Source organism: Apostichopus japonicus, chromosome 11 (genome assembly GCF_037975245.1).
Source record: "Apostichopus japonicus isolate 1M-3 chromosome 11, ASM3797524v1, whole genome shotgun sequence".
In the NCBI taxonomy this organism is placed as follows: domain Eukaryota; kingdom Metazoa; phylum Echinodermata; class Holothuroidea; order Aspidochirotida; family Stichopodidae; genus Apostichopus; species Apostichopus japonicus.
Genome location: NC_092571.1, coordinates 20,543,562 through 20,566,946, shown reverse-complemented (window position 1 = coordinate 20,566,946; position 23,385 = coordinate 20,543,562). Strand labels below are relative to the sequence as shown.

Here is a 23,385-nt window from a genome sequence, read left to right as displayed (position 1 = left end):
AATACACATATAATGCGGTTGACACATAATGCGGTTACCACATATAATGCGGTTGCCACATATAATGCGGTTGATACAAATAATGCGGTTGATACATATAATGCGGTTGATACATATAATGCGGTTGACATATACTGCCTTTGACACATAATGCGCTTGAGACATGATGAGGTTCATTAATATGGTGAGGTTAACACATTATGCGGTTGACACATGTAATGAGGTTGACACATATAATGAGGTTGACACATATAATGCGGTTGACATATAATGCGGTTGGCACACATGATGCGGTTGACACGTAAAGTGAGGTTAACACATTACGCGGTTCATACATAATGACGTTGGCACATGATGAAGTTGCAACCTTTAAACTACACAGACTATAAACATAGGTGTCGACGGGTTCATCCAATCCATAACGTAACGTTAAGTTGAATCATATGATTGGAAAATCTATCACGGTGTCTTTCATTAATAATTTGTGGTCATAGTTTTCATGATACTTGGTAGATAAAGGCCTAAGTAAATAAATTTGTTCGTCGCTCCATTATATCGAATTACTTCTTTCTTTTGCTGAGCAAAACCTGCTTGCAAAGAGGATTGAACGATTTCATTGTTTCAGAAAACACAAACATTTGACTGAATCATACCCTTTCTGATTCCCTAATCTTTGTTTGTTTGTTTGCTTCTGTTGTGTTTAATTTTGCATGTTCACTTTGACTACTCATATTTTGACAATCAGAGCATTGTTTTCTCCTAATGTTCCTTTATCAAAACGTCAGTTCTTTGCGTGTACCTTATAGATTACCATCACGGCTGGAGATTACTTTACAAACGTTCTCCAAAACATGAGATTAAATTCAAAGATTGGGTTCTCTAAGCTGAGGCTACCGGTGGATAAGACAGAGTAAGTAGTTTATAAAATAAAACCAAATTGACCATACGCACTTAATTATGGAACGGTGATTTTAATTTTTACGTTACAATACGGGAAAGAGTAAAGGAGGAAGTGTTGTAATATTAACATCACTTCTCACTTACTGTCTCATAAAAATACGCACTCCAATCTACCCTATAGCCTAAGAAGTGGTAATATTCTTGCACTGCGCCCACAAATAATCCAAACTATTGTAAGTTTTTTCTGGTGGGGGGCGGGGGGATGTCATGACTAGGTTCAACTTTCCTCAAAACATGTCAAGACTTTGAAAGACTTAATTCACTTACGCGATTCAGGGACCGAATGTTGACCCTTGGAGTAACCAGAATGTGGGCATCTTTCCAGAAGTGGATGGGGGACCCCGGGAGGGGGGGGGGCAGTGCTAAACTGTTAAAGTTAGTTCGGTGAAGGGTACATTGGATTGTATATGGTTGATTGGAGACAAGGAAGTTATCTTCGTTGATTAATATTCAAACCAGATAAGTATTGGAGTAACTTATTACATCATAAAAATCTGGAAACTGTGTAGTGTTTTATCACGTACCACTTCTCTCCCTTACTTATTGCACGTCTGTAATTGGAGAGTGCATTGGTTTGCTAACTTTAATCTGCTTTCATTTTTTGTAGGTGGTCAACAGGTCCAGCGATTGTGAATGCTTTCTACAGCTCGATGAAAAATCTTATTAGTGAGTATTACCCCAAAAAAGGCTCAATGAAGAATAACAGACATGCTAACACCAAATATTAAATTAAGCACATCCTGTTGAATTAATTCTTATTGCACCAGGGTCCAGCCCAGCAACGAAGTTGGGTGGGGGAGAGGGGGGGGAGAGACTAGGTACTTTTTAAAGGGTGTAACAGTTATTCTATTCACATAGGTGAAAGTCCACGCCATTATTCAAATGAGTAACAAGGAGACACAATACTTTGTTCTTTTAATTTAAGTACTTGTTAACCCCCAAGGCCCCACCAACCCTCACTTTCTCGACCTTCCCCCATATACGGTTATGAACTGTTAATAGAAGTAGGCTACTGCTCAACACCTATGAACTGGACTCTGTAGGGCAACCATTCAACCATTTATAGCCAAGGGTCACGTTGATAGGGTACTCAGAAGAAGAAACACGTCAAAAGCGTTGGGGTGGGAGAAGGGATTCATACAAGCGGCAAATATTTATTTTATTTGATATATTGTGCAATCAATTTGTTTAGTAATTTAGCCGACAAGGAAAGACATCCGATGTTAAAATTTACCCCAATAAATGTAGAATTCTAGCGCATGAACCTCCATACATGGGTAACTGTGAATATTGTGGTTTGTCTCTTGGTAAAGGCACGTTACGATATGAAAAGGCTGTTAGCGTTCAGCTCATTAGGTTGTTTTACCTATATAAACAAGTTTTGTTACATTTTATTCTGCTCCTAACAGTTTTTCCAGCAGGCATCCTTCAACCTCCTTTCTACCACGAGAACTCCCCAGACTACCTCAACTATGGAGGGATCGGTATGGTGATCGGACATGAGATAACCCATGGGTTCGACGATAGAGGTAACATTTATAGGGGGCATAGGAAGGTTCGTGAGGCCGGTAAGGGAAGAGGGACGTGTGAACTGCGGGGGATAGGTGCAAGGGGAGCGAACTGAGTGTGAGGTAATAATTAAGGTTTCAGAGGACAGTGCGACAAAAGGGGGCGAGTGGTATGGAAGGCAGGGCGGGTTGTGATGGCAAGGGAGATTAGAGGGTCAGCAAGGGATAGTTTGAAGGTCAATAATTTTATCTCATCAATTTGTTATTTTGCAGATGAACTTATAGAATGTCTAATACTTATTTTGTATCTATTTTATATATTCACAGGTCGACAGTATGATAAAGAAGGTAACCTTATCCAATGGTGGACCAACAGCTCCATCGTAAGCTTCAAGGAAAGAGCGCAATGCATTGTGGATCAGTACAGTGGTTACGAGATGCCCGAAAACGGCATGCATGTGAGTATTAAAAGCCTCCTCTTATAGACACTTTATTCCTAAATTTAGTCATTTAATTTTTATGCATATTCATAAAAACGACCATGAACAAAATGCATTGTAGTATAAGGTATTAGTAAAAACCAACAACGAATATGATACGCCTAACGTGATTTCTTCCAATGAGAACCCTATATAATTTTAATGAGCCTATGTGAGTACGAGGAATCCTTCATTTGTTGGGAAATCTTCAAATGTCGATTTCTTGTACAAATGACAATTTTGTCCAGAGAGACCACAAACAAAACTGACATATGCCAATTTAATTCGACTTATATCGATTTCAGGACTTTATGGCATGTAAGACGTCCCATAAAGTTAAATACATAGATTAGCCTAGCGTCTGCTCCAACAAGTATATCCCAGGGAAGTGTTCAATTTATAGGCTATGGTTTGTGATCAGTGATATTAGTGTAATGTTGCAGCACCTAGAATTAGTGCGTGGGACGTTGGAATGGGGGTGCTGCTCATTACAAAATGTTGCCAAATCAACGCAAGTATCCTCTTTAATTGTACCCGGTTATACCACCAATGGTATATGGGTGTATCACTTTGCAGTTTTGTTTTCCTTCAGGGTATCCTCTTTTACCTCTTTTTATCCTCTTCTATCTTTTTTCTATCCTCATTTTTATCCTCTTTTTCTTCTGTATCAGATAAATGGGAAACAGACACAGGGCGAGAATATCGCTGATAATGGAGGACTTAAGCAAAGTTATAAGGTTTGTATTACTTACTTGACTTACAGACTGACATGGGCGTCGAGGAGAGTCGGGAGAGAGATGGGGTGTTACTAAAACGAATGACAATTGCGTTACACATAACGAATGACAATATGTTGTACACACTAAAAAAATGTGTTGACTAAAACGAATGACAGTAATGACAGCACAGACATTTGCTTCAACCGGATATCACAGTTCAGACTTCGTGGGTATCTAGATCTAGTAAAGTACGGACAAGATAAAAACGCACCTTATAGTAAGCGAAATTGTAAGTCTGATTTTCAAAAGGTAATTTAACGTCATTTTTCCGATATTAATTGTTAGAAACTAACAATACTATGATCTTGAAACGGCTTCAGTTATGTTTCTATATAAATCTACAGAGGTAAAAAGCACAGCACTCAAGCGCATTCTCACACAAAAACTTTTCCTGTGGTTTCTATCCGTAAATTACACCAAAACCCTGCAACCACGTTATATGCGATTTTCCTCAATCATTCTTGCGCAAAAAACCAATAACCGCATTTACTCCACTCCGTTAATCATTCTATCTCTTCTCAATACTGTCCTTCGTTGTCATTCGGTGTCATTCGTTGTCATTCGCCCTTATTCGCTGTCATTCGCAAATGATAATTAACCCTGTACAAGGTCAATTGTCATTCGGTCATTCGTTTTAGTTTGTCCCGAGAGAGGGGGGGGGTGGGGTAGAGTAGTTTCACTTCAGGGAATGTTTATATTGTCGCCATTTGTAGTTATTTTTATACCAGGTTGCAATCGGTATAACACCCCTTTAGTGCACCCAGGGAGTAGTAAGAGAACATATGACGTATCCAATGCTTTGTCTTCATGAACGCATGTATATAATGTTTATAATGTATGTTGATCGGTTTATTTCATGTCGACAAAGGCAGCCCCTTGTAGTCTAACAGTAATAAACTTCGATACTCATTTATTTTTTATGTTATATGTTGAAATTTGGATTGGGTGATGTTCACCTTGAGAAATGGAAAATACTAGTGATGTTTTCATTATGTTGCATCAAATTTTGAAGGAAATTGGATACAAATTTTGAGGAAAAAAATATAACATTTTGGTATGAGAAACCTGGCTCTCAACGCTGCAGTAACTTAATATCAAACCTGGTTGCCCTTACTATTGGAATAAAAACGTGTGAATTTCCCAATTTTGCAAATTTTGATTCCAAAACTGTACTCCGGAATTGAAAGCAAATTTCATCAGGATGTTTAGGTCAATATTCTCTTTGACAGGGCAAAAATATAATTTACCCCCAGCATGGACTTGTTCTCTTAAAATGTACTTTTCGCTGAACTTACTAAAGCCGGTATTTGTACTTATACCAAACACATTACCAGGGTTTATTTGCATTTCTTATCTTATAAAAGATCATTATCGATTTCCATAACATGTTTGGAGGAGGTCAGAGTTCCGAAGAGTTCAATATGGACATTTATCCGAGATTGAGGAAATATTGATGTTATCTGGTTTCTCATTATGTTTGTTTTAATTCCTGTCGTCGTATTCAAGTCGTCAGTATTCAAGTATATTGATTGTTATGGCTATAACCTGCATTGACCAACCATTTCTTCTTCTTCTTCTTTTTGCTTTTCCTTTTTTTCAGGCCTACAGACTACTTGAACAAAATTCGCAGGAAGCCATGAAAAGCCTCCCAGGAATTGACCTTAACTCAGAACAGTTACTTTACGTTAACTTCGCCCAGGTAACTTACCCATATACGGAAAGGCTAAAAAGAAATTTACGGGTGTGCGAACAATATCAAACTTATATTTGAAGAGGAAAATATTACACACTGCTCGTTGAAAAGCCCACAATAATATCCTGATACTAACTCAAGATATGGTTTGATTGAATGTAACCTATTGGTTATGACTATAGCTGGGTAAACCTTCAACTACTCCAGGAAGTTCGACCACAGTAAGGGGGGGGGGGGGTCAGTGACGTTATCAGGGCACATTTTCTTCAGAAACCGTCTACTTGAAAAGGACAAGAAAAAAATCAGAAGTTTCTTGAAATACTGCTCAAATATATTTTATCTCGACTATGAAAGCCTGGTTGGTAAAGTAAACACTGCTGCTAGAAATGACTTCATAAGACTAGCTAAGAATATACATAGTTCTAAAGATCACCCACTTCACTCCGAGTTGATCTCTCTGTGCAATAGAACAAACAAGTACAATCTACGAAGTCCTACTATCTTGCCAACTTTTAGAATTATGCTTTTTAAGAACTCATTTATCTACAAAGCAGCCATGTATATTCAAAATGTGTTCTTAGAATCTATGTTTATAATCCTTTTAATCTTTCAACTTCTAATCCTCCATCTTATTTCTTAATGCTTTCATGATTGTACATTTTACGTCTTTTGTGTATCATTACTATGTGTCCCATTTATAAATTTTGTAATTTATACTGGAATAAAGAAAATTGAAATATCGCAATGCATTATTTGACTTTTAACCCTCCACAGGTTTGGTGCACCTTATTTAGACCTGAGGGGGTAACCTCAAGACTCCTTACCGGGTATCATAGTCCTGACCGATACAGGTGAGTTGAAATAATCATATCAACAGTCAAATACGAATTATCCCTTTCCAATCACCAAATGGCAAGAAGGATTTGAGGCACCGAGATCCACATTGGGCCCGGGACGTTGCCGGCTGTCCTCCTTTTTTGCACCCTTTCTTTGTAGGCCTTTATTATGAACGTTAGACAACATGATTCTTTATCCATATTTTCCCGGAACCCTAGTTAACACCGGGACTGTAGCCCTGCTGATTCGACCCCCCCCCCTCCCTGAGGATTCGTTAGGTGAACAGAAACAAGGGTTTATTACTTTAAAGAGGCCATGACACGAAAAATCCAACTCATCGAGAGTAACTTCCTCTGAATCTATGAGAAAATCTATGTTCAAAACTATCCTCAACACCTTGAAAACCTCAAGGACTAATTAGTAATTAACGTTTTAATATTCGCATCCGAAAATAGATATCTGAGAATGCGATTTCACAACAAGACAATGATGACGTCATGTTAGGAACACACGTGCAAAGCCCAGGCATGTATCGGATGCGCGACGATCATACCGTTCCATATACAGTACACGCACATTTACACTGAGAGAACAACCACTGTATTACGCTATATCGTTAGAAATTTCAAGTTTTTTTTACAACTGTTGTAAACTATCCGAGAGAAATGCCGGTCCGTTGTGTTGTTGGGGGCTGCATAAATATCATTACCCATGCAATTAGCCTTCATCCATGGCTGAAGGCAAGGGCGGCGGAAGCACTTTTAATCTGGGGGGGCACCAACGTCGAAGGGCACTTTGCAGAAATTCGATTGGACTGATGCAGCCTGATATTTAGTACCCTTTATAACTCTTATTGTATTATGTTATTTACATCACTCCATCAACGCCCCCCCCCCCCTCAAGGAAACAATGCATACTAGCACTGCAATATCTAATGTGCAAATTAGGAAACAAGTTTTCTTTTGAGACAAAATGAGGTGAAATCATTGTAAAGTCAAAGTTCCTGCACACGCGATTGATACATGCATGAAAGCAAATGAAATATGTCAAAATACGAAAGGATGGGGTAGGTTATGGGGTAGGATGGGATATTAAAACTATACTCATTATTCATAGTAGGCTATAAATGGCTTCTGCTTATTACAAAGTCACAATGTAATACAGCAATGCATTTTGGAAATGCATTAGGATTTTTTTGGCAAATTGAATATGCATAATGGCACTCACCAGAATGTTAGAAGCCTTGTGGTAGTAAACATAGGCGTAAGAGGCGGGAGGGGGGCTGCAGCCCCCAACCCAAAATTTTTGTGAAAATTCGGGCAATATGCTGAGAATTTTTCGGGCACCTACTGAAGGAAAAATAATTTGCTATGTGTTTTTCAATGGTTAAACTGATATTATTCTCAACATTATTATTGTAACGACTTTCCCAATTATGATAACCAATATGGAAGGGTAATAACATGGCAAGTGATTGTATGTTATCGGCATGCGATGTAATAACCGACGCATGCCTATATGATATGCACATTAAGATGTTGGACGCGCGCGGAGCGCGCGAAAAATTTTGGTGATATTTTTCGGGCAAGTCGTTACAGCCCCCCCCCCCCCCCCCCCCAAATCAAATTGGGCTCCTACGCCTATGGTAGTAAACATTTAAAACTTCCCGAAATATTTCATTCGACGTGGGCTTCGCTTTGTAAACTCATTTTTTATTTAGAAATTTTTATTTAGAAAAAGGGCACATTTTTAACCTGAGGAAAAGTGGGGGGGCACGTGCCCCCTGTGCCCCCCGGTTCCGCCGCCCTTGGCTGAAGGACGAAAAAAACACGGCGATTATGACCAAGTTAGTGCACAACACCAGCGCCGATTTCACTGGGCCTAGCCAGTATGCAGCTCCGAATGAAGCGAAAACTTCACGGAAGCATACTACGATCCCTCCTTTTTGTTATGAAATAAAACAAATGGACTTTAACGGTTCGACATAAAAGAGTCATTCTTCTGTCAAGTAATCCACAAAAACTACTCTGAAGACCAGATCGGGGAACAGGAAACCTCCAATGGGACAAGTGGCGATCCTTAGGAGGTAGCGCGCCGAGCACTAGTACTATAGTATTAGCGTTACTATACTGAAGTCGCAATAGACGAAGAGATTTTACTGTATCATCTAAATTAACACCCCCTTCATTGCTCTATTGTATACTAATAAGCTATGAGGTTAGCTTCAGAAGCGATGGGTTACATCTTCTTGTGAACAAATCTCAGTGCCCCAATTTATTTCTGGAATATGCTGGATCAGTTAGTTATAGCAATTTCTTATTCCTATTCCAGGAAAACCATTTTTTATGTCGTGGAGGGAGTGGGGGTAATGGGGATGGGTCAAAATACTAGGTAGGTAAAAAGATTTTATTCCAAAGGGTGTTTAATTAAATCTCAAAGCGATTTATTTTAAAGTCACAGAGCCAAAAATTCACACAACATAGTTCAAGTGTTAAATCATTGAACAAAATTTATTCAATATCAGTTCTAGACAGTCATTCTGTACAATCTGAACTAACATTAACAACAATCATTGTACTATATGATATAAAAGTAAAACTGTACTTTCCATAAACATTATCATTCTTAAATTACACTAATGTAATTTGTGACATCAAAGGAGGTTAAAAGAAAACAACTTACATGAATTTTTTGGCTTTAAGCCTACAAAGCAGTTGCATGTCCATCGCTATCAATCGTTGTTGTGACAAATTAATTAGAATAATCCAGAAGCAAATACAATAAAGGGTTATTTAAACCAAGAAACACTGCACGAAGTAACTCACATGCAAAAATGTTACACAAGCACGACGACACGTACAACACTGATGGGCAATGTGAAACACAGCATCACACGCATTAAAACAATCGAAGACCATTAACAGGGTGTACTGCTGAGTTTTTGAAGAAAGACTACAAAACAAACCAACTGCTGCTGAAGAAACAAAGTCTAAACATTCAAGAGTTCTGCTGCCTCCATTGGTCTTTATTATGACTTTTCTGTCAAATATCATTGGTGATATGGATATTTTGGCTTCCAGATTAAAGGTACGAATCAAACGTCTGGGAGATAAATGCCCCTAAAAAGGTCAATGCCCGTTCCCTTATGCACATATTATATGACATCACAGTCACGCCAATACTTGTGTCCAAATGCTTCAAAACATGCCTTTTCTTTCATTGTTGATGTTGGGTCTGGAAAATAACCTTTTCATCCTGAATTAAAAGTCTTGAATTTCAATATATCAACACTGAGGGAACCCTGACGGATTGATAATCCAACACAATCGTAGTTTAGAAAAGGTGTTTCTGGAGGAATTTCTCAACCAAGGCTTCCTATACAATGAGTTTTCTCCTGGCAACTTGAATCCAGTGTAATGACCATTGGCTGGAAAATCACTTCTGATCCTTTGGACTGCACATGATGGTAGCACAACCCTGACGTGTCTTGCTAGGAACCCCAAGTATCATTGAACCTGTTGACCGTAGGCTATGTATCTGTACTGCCTGGGAAAAAATTTATGAAAGTTCAAAATGTATTAATGTTGGCCATGTCCACAATAACAAGCAGGCATACAATGTACAGTTATGGTTACATTTGTTGTGATTTTACACCTTCCATGTATCATGAAACATTCTTTTGTTTCAGAAAATTGATTTGCAAAACTCCAGGCCAAAGTACTAGCCAAGTAATAATGAGTATGAAATAACACATATGCCTACCTAGCATGGCTGCATAATGCAACTTACATCCCCGAGCCAAACTTTCAGTATGCAACCAACCCCACTAGTACTACACACTCTACATATGGGTTGTAAGTTACCGTAACACAACGCACAATACGGTTTAGGGTGTTCCGCGAATTCCAACAACACATGCACAAAATGGACTGGATTTTGTTTTTAAATGCTTCGTTAATAAATTCTTACCACGTTGTATGTTCCTTGCAATGGTTTCGAACGGATTTCTTCTTCGATATGTTGTGGAGCTTCAATTTCGGCTCGTTTAACAGGCTCGAACTGATACGGTTCTAACACCTCCGCTCCACCCTCAACGTTCGGTTCAATATTAGAATGATCATCGCCTTCACTCTCTGCTTCGAATATGAGAAAGGGCACTCTAATTATAGCCCAATTTCACTGCCTAGTGAAGAACCATTATCACTTTGAACTTCGGTTGCCGCAATTGGTTCTGGATCCGCCATTTCACAGGAAATTTTGATTTGATATCGCACTTGTGATCGGTGTTTTGTTTAGTAACTACTAGTGGTATATGTACTTGTCTACTGTGTACGTGAATGGTATGTTCGGAGGATCGTAAGCAACGACAACAAATGTGTTCAAAACGTGACGTCACATGACGTCATGCGAATCGGAAAATTTTCGAGTAAACAAAGTTTCAAACGCCGAAAAGGGTAAATTCATTCTCAATTTTCCACTTGAAAAATCAAGTTTTAAACTGGCAGATTGGTTGATACATGTTCTAGAGAACATTCTTTGATGGATCCCAAAATATAGGACTTTGAAATTTTCGTGTCATGGCCACTTTAAACGTGTTTTATAGCCATTATCGGCAAAGGGTCACCAAAATTATTTATATACCTTAAAATTACGACTACACCGATTTAGAGGCCATTTTATGTTTACTCTGCGCATGCTCCAACTTGACATCACATGCTAGAATAATTAAGTCTAGGAAATATTATCATCGTGAATCTGTTATCTCCTTTTTTATTACAGAGTTATTGGTACTTTGCATAATAGCGATGACTTCGCTCGAGTTTTTCAGTGTTCTGCAGACTCGGCCATGAACTCCAAGAAGAAGTGTGTTATCTGGTAGGACGGATGATGCTACGGGCCATCAAGAAACGACAGAAATATTGGCCAACTCTTGGTGGTCTATTGAAGTTAGGTCTCAACAGCAGTTGAACGAAATCATGGTTGCAATTGTCAATCTCTTTTATAATAGAACTGAAATTGGGGTAACACATTTCGGATCATCAATGGAAAAACAAGTAGCAGAAAAAGCAAGATTTATTTCCGTCGTCGTCACATCAAATAACTAATTACCTCCTCATATATATATGTTTTCACACCATTGTATATTAGAAATGGCTGTAGTGTATAGTAAAGGTCATCAGTACTCCCCTTACCCCTCCCCTAATCACCCCTCCCCTCCCCTAATCCCCACCCTTCGAATATGCTATAAATGCTGGTTATTCATGTTCAACAGTTCGGAAATTAAAGCATCTCTCATTTATGAACCTGTAGGAGGGTACCATTGCAAACTATCGGCAACAGTTGCGTGTTTTTTTTTGTTTTTTTTTAAATGTTGCCGATCACATAAATACTATTAGTAGACCAATGAAATTTTCGTTCCAATTTTATAGATACAAATTTAAAAAAAGGAAAACGAAAAAACAAAATGTTCAGATAAGCAGTACAGTGTCGCTGAATATTTTACCTAAATCCTTGCTACTAATCCAGTATTTATACCCCACGTGTATGCTGGGATATGTAAACTGCACAAGTTTTGTACAAGTTGCAACACAGCATGCAAGTAGCCGTTCTTATTTTTCATTTTATTTAGATGCAGCAGCAATTTTGTTACCTGGCAACTGTTTTTATTCCATTTTATTATTCACGACAGTATAACCTTGCAGGTGAGGTGGTGGTGGTGAATGGGGGGGGGGGAGTGAAAGGTACAAGATATAGACATCTTCTAGGACAGAGGCAGTTTCGGAATTTTTTGTTGACTGACAAATCAAGCGTTAAATGTATTGGTGATAATCATTCCATGCAGATGTACAAAAATATACAGGGAGGAAGGGGGGGTGGGGGTTGAGTAGAAGGGCGTAGTTGATTGGATGGTTATAGGAGAATGATTAGTCAGAAAATGCATCATTGTTAATGTGATTAGCTTGTGTATGTTTATTCGCTTAGTAAAATATTACAAAAGAAAACGCATTGCTATGTATATAGATGAATTGCTGCTGATACAATACTAAACCCACAGTAACTAATGTGGAGTTAGTAAATGATGCATGTTTTATCAAATTTTTGTCTCAAAAATTGTACATAAAAAGCACATTACTGAGTTGGTACAAAAAAGCAAAAAAATATTAAACGTACATATACAAATATACATATATAATATATATATATAAAAAAAAGGACTTGCCATAGCCTATCGAATGCAGTGAAATTTATATCAAAGTTTTAAAAATTGCTATTATATGAATATGTTACAGTACATTTTAACCAATTTGACTAAAATGATCCCCCACCTCCCCCTGTTTGTTTCTCTTAGCAAATTCCTTTTAAATTCACACTTCCCAGGTAAATGTAAGAGCAGTACATAAAAGTTTGATTTCAGATCAAATGAAATCAGATCAAAGGTACATGTGATTTCAGATCAAATTCATATGTCCTCTTTGTTTGTAAGACCTGAGGGTAGGCAAGCTAACCATAAAACAGTAAAAGTTTACTTTTCTCAGTGATATGACACTTTATCTGGTCTCTTCAAGCTCCCCTCTGCCTAAACAACATGAAGCAACCAGCATTCTTAAGAGTTAAGGTATTAAGTCAAATTGTTAAACAGACTCTGTATATACTGATATTTGAGCATTCTAGGAGCCAATAGCAAAGCATACTTGTTATGAATCAGCCCCTTTTTTTTACATTTTTTCTTCATACATCTCATTAGTTCTCTTCTATTAGACCAGGATATTGTAATAGTTTTAGAAATCCCATAAAATATAATTGTATATACTAAACTTATTATTTTGAGAAAGTCAAAAATATAAATTAATGAATCATGGTATTTAAGGTAAATAATGTGAGCTAATTAATAATTTCATTGAAGTCTGGTTTAAGTTGAGTTGTTGTTTTTTCTCCAAAGGCTGTGTTTCTAATAGTTATAAATTCCGTTGTTATACTTGTACAATCAAAAAGAATAATCATTTATTGTGAATAACTTGTATATTTCTTTATTGTTTAAGAGATGACAGCTATGTACAGGCTAATGAACTATGTGCTGGTGACCTAGATATGCATAATGACATCTTGAAAACCTGTTGTGATCAAAGTTTGTAAGCTACTTCTAGGGTTGACTTCACTACTGTCCGCTTTAGTTATCCACTGGGGTGAGCTTTAGTTTACAACAACATCCCAAGGTGGTAGGGGGGGTGGTGCCAGCCATGCTGGAGTTAAGCTATTCTGGCTTTGAATTTAGTCTCTGTTTGTCCTTTGGCCAACTGCTTCCATCTGTCAAAAGATTCTAACATGTTTATGCCTACTCTCAAGTGCGGCTACTTTTTAAACAAGTTTTGTCAAGCTGATGGAGCTGCACACTGTGTAAGCTCATACTGTGTTATACACCAATACACCTGTCCCTTTAGTTAAAGGTCTGCTGTAGAGACTCCAACTATAGCACGCTATCATGGAAAAGTTTCTTGAGATTACGTAACCTACCTGCCTTGGTCGTAATATGACCTCTTTTTACCAATTAGTCTGCGACGCCTGCCACATATTTTTTCTAGTATGAGGGTCTTTGTGTGAATGCTGTATGATCAGCTACACTGTAGACATGAACATATTTCCACACAGTGTTTACACAAAGAACCTAATGGTGTTGAGAAAGTATGCAGGCTAATTGTAGAGCCTGAGGTCGATTTACGACCATGGCAGGTCAATTACGTAATCACAAAACTTTCCTAGATATAGCGTGCTATAATTGGAGCCAATAAAACATATCTTTAAGAAGCTCAAAATCTTTTCTTATGTACGCTTCCTAATTCATCCAATGGCCTCAGTCTCCACTCTGGAAGCAATGACAAACATCTACAGCCTTATTTACAACATACTAGTTAATGTGTCCTTGAAGAAAGACAGCAATGGGTTTGTCAAGCATAAGAGACTATCCATAAATGATAAACTAACTTCACAGTTAAAAAATCATCAAACATATTGCATATCACAAAGTTTTGGGCATTTTAACTTCTCAACATATTTACTTTTATAAATGTTTTACTATTCCTTGCTACCTCTGATTTGATAATTTCAGTCTTCTGCCCTCCTAAATACTCTCATCATCACAATTATCTGTTAATGCTGACAACCATATATTTACAATCTCTTTCACTGTAAAATCCTAGTCAATGGGGTCATCAACAACAACAAATTGTAGTGAAAATGTTGGCTTTAACTTTCATTATGACAACACAGGTATTGTAGGAGTCAGGCCAATGTTCAGTTGTGTTGAAATGGCCACCCATTGATGTATGCATTCACCTGGACCCACTATGTAAATGAGGAGAGGCATAAAAATATGTACCATGGAGGGTCATGTAACATGCTCCCTTGTAGCACTCAACTATTACAGTACCCATTGAATGTGTACTCTACAACAACTAATGTCCTGATCTCATAGCTGCCACAATCCTTGAGAAACTACAAGAACAGTGTAATCAAGTAAAGTGGTACATTTTTCCAATGTTAGCCACAGTTATCAATTCCTAAATTGCCATTTTGAGTATTTTCTTGAAAACAGTCAAACTGCAGCTGAAACGCACGCAGCTTTTCAGGACTGTTCACAAACGTACACACTGCACAGACACGACAGGATACATCGTTCCTTTCAACACAAAGCGCCTTGCCGTTATTGCACATAAACAAGCGCATAAGATATGATAGAAGTACCCGCCTTAACCAATCTATAAGACTCTGTCAGCAGATGTTTGAATAGTAGCCAGGGTCCACCCAGATCAAGTTCTTTATGAGATGGAAGTAAATCTCAACAACGTTATCATCCCAACCTAAGAAATTATTCTCAAATTAACTGTAAATGGAGTTATATGGTTATATGGAGTTTGTTGTCCACTGCTTGCTTATCCCTTTGAACCGACAAAGGGTTAAATAATATGTTAGTGACAAATGGGAGCATGTCACATGACCTTCCATTGTTGGTAAGTTTTCCTACCATGGAGGGAGAGTCCCAGGTCATTTTAAATTTGATGCTTAACCACCAATGCTACTGTGGAGGGTTCGCCTGTTGCGAAGCCTTATCTGAAATAACCGCTTTCCCATCACTGTATTTCAGCTTCCCATCAGCCACTGTAAAAACCACTGCTGCCCCTGACTGGCCCCAGCTGCATGCCAATCCTCCACACCCACCCCTCCCACCCCCCGGACTGGTGCCCTACAGAGTAAAACTATCACCGCTACGGAGTAATAACTCACATCTATGCTCTTATATGGCCTACCATTAACATGATGGCTTCATCTCTCATTTTCAAGTCGCCATCATATCTGTAGGATACTGCGGACCCAGTCTCTCTAGCATTTGTGCATTCTATGGATGCAGTGGTGTAATGCACCTCTCAGATATCCTGGAACCTCATCTAAGCCATTTGACAAGAAGGCATGTCCAACATTTTCTTTGAGGTCTCCATATGGTGCCTGTCCACCAAGTCCTGGATTTCCAAATACTGTCCTGTGAGTGACCCAAGAAATCAGATAGAAATTACTCATTACCAATTTCTGCTTACAAAATATCGACATGAAGATCTACAATGAAAGATTTGAAATTAAAACTACAGGATAGTAGAGAAGAGATTTTATAAAGGGCAGAGCAGGATGGAATCATGAAATGTACTAATTGAACATGACAAAAAGAAAATATCACTAAAAAACAAAGACCTTCATAGGATTTGAATTGCTCCTTCTAATTATTATCACATACCCACAAGTAGTTATATTTCTACACCTTAGTTTAGTTTAGAGACCCAAGGATCATGAAGCCTTACAATAGCTTATTTGAGATCCTATCAGTGTTAGATCGTGGATGAACACCGGCTTATTTCAAGCCTTCTCTTTTGGATAAGTTTTCAGGGTATAACAAGGCAGGGGTGTGAATTCACTCCCCATCCTGCTCCCGGGACCGCCATTTAGCGTCCCCATCCGACGGACGAGAGTGTATGCCCCAGCATCTGACCACTTTCTCAATACTGAGGTAGGCAAAGGCACCCCCATTCAACATCACTGCAGTGCAGCCATGACGAACAAAGTTGTTTCGAAACCAAGTGAAGAACAGAAACAAACCCCTTTTCCCAAGTTCACAAACCAGATATATCAGATCCATGGAAGACTCCACAAATCACCACTGCACTGCAACGATTTATGAATAGGTCAAGAGAATCTGGCTCCTAGCGGAATTTTGATCCTGGAACCTAAGATTGTGAGGCAGACACTCTAACCGCTGAACCAAGCTGTTGCCAGGCATTCTCTACATGATATAGAGGGCTCCTCTGGAAAGCAGTGCTTCTGCACTGAGTAGGACTACCCTCATTAAAGATAACGATAATAAAAAAAATATAAAAACCTTAGCCTCATCTTGTAAGTTGTATGACAATGAGGAAAAATTCTCAATGGCATTAACTGATGGGCAAATTACAAGATCTTTGCAACTATTTATACAAGAAGGAAACTACAGTATAACAAAGAATTTGTAGGGCATGATGCACAAGTAATGACAAGGTTACTTCTTTAACCCTTCAAGAAAAATCACTGTTGACAAACCTCTCATGTATTACAAATATCCAGCACAGATAATAACTTTTTGATGAACCATCTGCTGATAAACCTTACCTCAGCATCCACAATCAAAGCCATATCTCAGGAGCAGAGAGAATGATATCATCTCCTTCAGCTTGGATGTTGCTCATCACTTCATCCATATATGACGTACCTCCAACTGTCTTCATCAATACCATGGTTGGCCTGAATTACAAACAGCTTGTCCGTAGCTCTAGCTGTATCCACACCATTGTTAGAGAGAAGTTCCAGTTGCAGGACTTCAAATTTCTTATACACATGATACTGAAAAAGAAAGTTGAAGCAAACACATCATATTATAAATATTACCATTAGTTGGACAAAAAGTGTTTCCCCCAAATATTTATACAAAAACTTACCATATATATTTTCAATCCCTTTCTTTCACATACTGTAACCGTGAACATTACGATTCAATCAATGGTCATGTTATCAGGTTACGATTCACTCTACAATACACAAAATAATAATATCTGTAATCTTTAAATATGGAATCATAACAGAAGGCTACCAGTGTTCAGATCAATGATTAATGGGACCCTTGTGTTTGATGCTCTTTAACAAGGGCCTTCAGTTTATATCAGGATTTAGCTTGGTTCAATTGAGACGTAAATCGCCGTGATGGCGGTGTTACCACTAGGTTACCACGTTTCTTGGTTAGAATATCTGTTACAGTGTTGAATGCGCACTCAACTGAATAGGCAAAACGACATTCCCCTTTTAAACACCCCAGTTTTAACACAAAGATGTGATAGCACCAACCATTTTGCCATTTTGTCAATCTGTGATGTCATAGTGCGACAAGGAGGTGAAGGGATCACTTTCCGTTTGTATTCCTTCTCATATTTTCATGTTGAATGTAAAAGGCAGTGCTGACAATGAACTCAATGCCATGGCACTAAGAGGTCAGTTTATAAACTTTTGTTTAAAATGTTTTAGATTAGGGTATCTGTACAATCCATCCTTGTAACACAAAATAAACATTGTAAAAGGAAATGAAAACCATAAAAATGCAAGCATTTAATTTTGTGGGCTGGATGACGTCATAATAAGATTTGTTCAATCCTTCGGTCTTGTGTTGAAAGGAACACTAACATTGTGATATATATATCCCAATATATGTATGAAGTATGGTTTTTCGGAAGTGTCTCCAACCAATGCTTCATGGTTGCACTTCATTTAACAGTTAAAGGCTGGTCAGATCTGTGCATCCAATCATTTCAGAGATCATTTCAAATATCTTTTCAACATTGTGCAATAAATGAGGTCAAAAAGGTTTGGCTTCTTCCCCAAAAAATACCAGTATTGAGTGAAGTTCCCATGCTTTGGATCAGCTATTGGAACAAGATGACCAGCATAGATAGATACCCAATTTCCCTGGGCTTATTACCACGGACAAAGTCTCTAAAAGTTGTTATATTCCTTGTCATTGTTATTTTACTTCTGTCATGGTCCACTCAAGTAAGGTATACAAACCTGATAAATGAAGCACAGTAAATTCGTTTCATCAACTTGCTCAATAAAACTTCCATAATATTATAATAGCTCTGTTAAATTCATTTCAGTACCAATCTGAACATTATGATGGAAGATGCATCTTGAGAGTCAAACAGAATTTAAACCTGTTACTATTCTAATATACAGAACTTAGTATACAGATATATCCTTCCCAAACAACAGTATGAACTACATTTACTATATTTCCTTCCCAGAATGTTGGTTATTGGGTAATTCTAGCCTAGGGTGGTTAAATATCAGTAAGGATGAGAATTGGATGTGGAAAGAACAGATGATGAGAGAACCCTGTTCTTGTTATGTTGTCATTCTGCCATTATTTTGATATTTTGTCATCTAGTGCTAAATGTCCATATACTAGTCAACTTAAGAATACTCACAGCAGCCATGGCCTTTTTACTGTTAGCAAAATATAGAAAAAAAATGTCTTCCGTCCATTTCACCGCCTCAATCAGAATCTGCATGTCTGCCCCAAAGATCAACAATCTTGACACTCTTACAGAGTGCTGAAAAGCTGCTACCACTGGTGGCCAATTCAAGATCATCAAAGTTATTCTTGTGAAAACACCTAATCTCAACCTGTTTCACATCCTCATTGAGAAAACACAAATTTTTAAGTTACAAGGATCATTTGAGGAACATACAAAACATGTTTGTCACACGTTATTGTACTTTTAACTGTGTGCACAAATACCAATATAAATATTGCCAAGATGTTGATGGTTGGCCTACGCTAAAAAAGTGAAACATCATATGTATTTTTTTTTTATGGTTCTGATGTTTAATTATTTCACCAAGAAGATGTACTCAAGCTTGGACTGGAATTTGGACAAAGAAGATATATCATGAGTTCAATATAAAGTACAGTTATGAAATAAGTCTATATGATCAAAGTCCAAAGTATTTTACATAAAGAAATGACAACTATATCGGAAAATAAATAACATTTGCCAGTTCAAGAGCTGTAAGTCATAATTACCAACCATGCTTCCTGGGGAGTTTAATATACTGTAAGTTAGCATAGGTCAAGCCATGGCCTATACCACTGGTCCTCTAACTGCTTGCACATCACTTCGTTAGGTGAAATCATAATACAATGTTAGATTTATCCACCTGAAAACAGCTTCGACTTTTTCGTACCATGACTGAATTTAGTCTCCCAATTATGCTGTAAATTTCAATAGAAAATATTTGTAGTTACCATCATTAACAAAATACCGAAACACACAACCAAGAGCAATGTCCAGTACTGGTGTACTGCTTACACTGTTGTGTACTGGTAGACAAATCGCTTTTGTGGCAGACGACACATTTGAGGTATTAGGTTGCCAGATACGTATATAAACGATTGGCTTGAGGTGCGGACATGTAATTATACAATTATATAACCAGGGCTTTGGAGAAAGTATAGACTAATGCAATTTCCATGTTCAACAGTATAAAGGCATGAGCTTCTGCAGGCGTTACGTCGTTTATACTGCTTACTTATTTTACCCTGCAAGTTTATTCCGAGACAAAACAACAGTAAAAGTTACTGCAATACGTATTAAGTTAACCGCCCATCATGGCGCCAATCTCAGCATAGCGGGAATCCGCTAAACCGTGTTAGAGTTATCCACATCACAATACTGGGCTGATTGCGCTGATCTAGTAACATGTATAATTGATATATATATATATACAGGCGCGTATCCAGGATTTTCTAACCCGGGGGGCGCGAATTACTATCTAAGCGGAGCGCCACCATTGGTTGGCGCGGAGCGTACAAGAAAATTTCTGGTTTTTATACCCCCCAGATCACCGGAAATGGCACTTCTCGGGCTTGAAAATGACCAACCAGATGTACACTTTTGCCTGAGAACCGCAGTATTTCCCAAAAGTTTTTTTCCACCCATAACCTATTTGAAGATTGTCACCAGTCACACATCATGTTCGACCTCATTGCATGTCCTATGGATCATTGCTTTTGTAGGTGATTCTACGTCACGGCCCACAATACCCACAATATCCGAAAGCCCCACTTCTCAAGGTTTTAAGCCCATTATTTGTTGAGAATTTGAAAATTCACATTTCTCGTGAATAAAATCACTTCAGAACATACCCATAATGTTGCACAAAATTCAATCTATGGACAACCAATATAGAAAAACCTCCTTCAACCCATAACAGACAGGTCAAAATTGCACGAGTAGAGGAAAGTATGATGAAGAATGTTGGTCAGGAAATTTTCGAAACTTCAGATACAGTTAATTTATTGGTGTACAAATATTAAAACCTCTTATAATGGCAATTATAAAACTGCGTTGAAGGAAATGAAAAATACCAGATATTTCCGATATCAGGTATATCGAAACCGAACACTACACACATAGGCGTAGGTCCCGTAGGAGGCGGGGCTGCAGCCCCCCCCAACCCGCCACCAAATTTTCCCCATTTTTTCTGGCATCTACTGAAAGAAAAATAAATAGTAATGAATAGCTTAAAAATGATCTCCTTGGTAATTAAAATAAATTTGTAAGCTTGGCCGATATTACTACTGTAAAAGAGAGTTTTGACATAAATGGATCTGTATGCTTTTTCTCCATCTACATAAGACATTTGGTTGTTTACATTAGCATCCGGCGGTATACTGTGCAACTTTCACGGACCGTACGGTAAACGATGGCATGCGATGTAATGACCGATGCTTGCTTATATGATATTGGCATCGATATGTTGAACGCGCGTGAAGCGCGCTAAAAATTTGGTTTTTTTTTCGGGCAAGTCATTACAGCCCCCAAATCCAATTGGGCTCCTACGCCTTTGACTACACACATAGACAGTTTTTGTGGCTGTTCTTCCTGGAACATGCATTTCAATGCTCACTGATATGATGTTATATCTGCTCTTTGCTTTACAAATTCGAAAAGGCGTGTAGCGAGTAATTGCCAAGGGAGGGGCGAAGCCTGTAGGCAAACTATCTAAGCGAAGCGCCACCATGAGTTGGCGCGAAGCGTACAATAAAATTTTTGGCCGAAAATGCCTCCCAGATCGCTGGAAATGACACTTCCCAGGCCTTGTAAGTTGCATCTAAGCATTGTCTATTTTGAAATTACTAGCGATGTCATAAAGAAAATTTGCTCGGGGGGGGGGGGCGGTCGCCCCTTCCCGAAATGCGTCATGTTCCCCGACGACTCGGTCGAGTTCAAGACCAGCCACAGTTGGTTCCATATAGCACAATTGTACAATTGTTTAAGGCGTCCCTACACACACACGCGTTATGATAGACCATATGTAGTATTTATATAGAAACATTAGTGAGAGAGGAAAAATGGAAACGTCAAAAATGCAGTTGTCGGTGTAAGGGGTAGGGTAAGGCGCACACCCCTCCGTAATCCTTGATCTGTCACTGGCTATACCCTGTGAGGGATCAGCGCTTTAACTATGACTGTTCCTCTTTCTCTTCCCGAGGTCTTGGCTATCTTCTACTCCCCCCCCCCTTTTCTCCTTTTTCTCTTTTTTTTTTCTTTTTCTTTTCCCTTCCTTCCTCTCCTCCTTTTCTTTCCCCCCCCCCTCCTTTTCCCTTTTTTCTTCTCTTTTTTTCTCTCCTCTTTTCCTTACCCGGGGGGCGCGCGCCCCCAACGCCCCCCTGGATACGCGCCTGATATATATATATATATTATTTCTATTTATTTCTATATATCTATAATTGATACATATATATATATAATTGAGAATGAGATATATATATATCATTGATATATATATATATATATCAATTATATATATATATATATATATCAATTATATATATATATATATCAATTATATATTGATTATAATATAATTGATATATTTATATATATATATATATATATATATATATATATATATATATATATATATATATATATATGTATATAATTGATATATATATATATAATTGATATATATGTATATAATTGATATATATATATGTATACAAATTGATATATATATAACTGATATAGATATAATTGATATATATATATATAATTTAAATTGATATAAAATTGATATATATATATATATATATATATATAATTGATATATTGATATATATATATTATATTATATATAATATATATCTAATATATATATATATAATTGATATATATGTATCAATTATATATATATATATATAATATATCTATATACATGTGTGTGTACATATATATATTTGTGTACATATCGAGAAGGGGTAATAAAAGCAAAATTTTGAGACGAAAACGTCGAAATTTTGAGACGAAAAGGTCGAAATTGAGATATTACACCCAGTACACTTCAATTGTAGCATCAATTAAGCATATAGGGTCGAGTTGTTTATAAATCTTACAAAGTTAACAAATCTGGAAGATATTATTATATGGGGAAAGAAAGAGAAAATTCTTTACACATATTCGAAAATGCTATCTGCTGTTATTCCGAGCATATAACGGTGAAATTTGAGATCAAAGAATAGGCTCAACGTGAACTTGATTTTGAAAAAAAAAATTGACATTTCCAATATGCCATTTGGGCACCGTAAATTATCTACAAAGCTAAACTTACTCTGAAGAAGATCGTCCCCCCCCCCCCCCCTTGGTGGCTTAACCATCACTTATTGATAAATTGTTACGTCACCGGTGGTGCAAATTTTGAATAGCAGATAACAGGATTGATGGACATAGTGCGATGCCATTACAGTTGGGTATACATGTTAGCGCACGTGTAAACATGTAATGGGGTTGCATGGCACACGTTGTACGTTGCAAATTACGTGTTACACACTGGTCTTTCGGTAGCCAAATTCCACTATATCAAATCCTAAAATCTAATCAAATATAACCCAAATTATTGAGAACAAATTTTTCCTACTACCATAATTGAAGAAAAGTCCTTCTAATGAAATTAAATGTTGAAAAAAACAGAGAAATTCGTGTAACTGAAGTTCAGCTTTGGAT

At 37.6% G+C, this 23,385-nt stretch overlaps 1 protein-coding gene and 2 long non-coding RNA genes across 7 annotated transcripts in view; 2 read left to right on the top strand and 1 right to left on the bottom strand.

Moving 5' to 3' along the window:
* Positions 1 to 13,268, top strand: part of LOC139975617 (neprilysin-1-like) — a 54,550-nt gene extending 41,282 nt beyond the window's left edge. The window contains exons 14-21 of the mRNA XM_071983668.1: positions 807 to 910; positions 1,568 to 1,626; positions 2,370 to 2,489; positions 2,796 to 2,926; positions 3,619 to 3,684; positions 5,327 to 5,425; positions 6,194 to 6,270; positions 11,036 to 13,268. Coding sequence (XP_071839769.1) covers positions 807 to 910; positions 1,568 to 1,626; positions 2,370 to 2,489; positions 2,796 to 2,926; positions 3,619 to 3,684; positions 5,327 to 5,425; positions 6,194 to 6,270; positions 11,036 to 11,135 — 756 coding nt within the window. The 3' untranslated portion in view covers positions 11,136 to 13,268. The remainder of the gene's footprint in view (positions 1 to 806; positions 911 to 1,567; positions 1,627 to 2,369; positions 2,490 to 2,795; positions 2,927 to 3,618; positions 3,685 to 5,326; positions 5,426 to 6,193; positions 6,271 to 11,035) is intronic.
* LOC139975623 (uncharacterized) lies at positions 12,151 to 20,412 on the bottom strand. Of its 5 annotated transcripts, none has more exons than XR_011795816.1 (3): positions 19,408 to 20,406; positions 16,943 to 19,015; positions 12,151 to 15,788 (listed from the first exon to the last, which is right to left on the bottom strand). It is a non-coding gene; the product is annotated as an uncharacterized lncRNA (long non-coding RNA). The 5 variants fall into 5 exon arrangements; XR_011795817.1 differs by having other exon boundaries at positions 16,943 to 18,947; XR_011795815.1 differs by having other exon boundaries at positions 16,943 to 18,385; positions 18,805 to 20,083.
* Positions 20,413 to 20,466: 54 nt separating this feature from the next.
* The window catches only part of LOC139975625 (uncharacterized), a 233,551-nt gene continuing 230,632 nt past the window's right edge, over positions 20,467 to 23,385 (top strand). Inside the window, exon 1 of the long non-coding RNA XR_011795818.1 lies at positions 20,467 to 21,416. This is a non-coding gene — a long non-coding RNA (uncharacterized lncRNA). The remainder of the gene's footprint in view (positions 21,417 to 23,385) is intronic.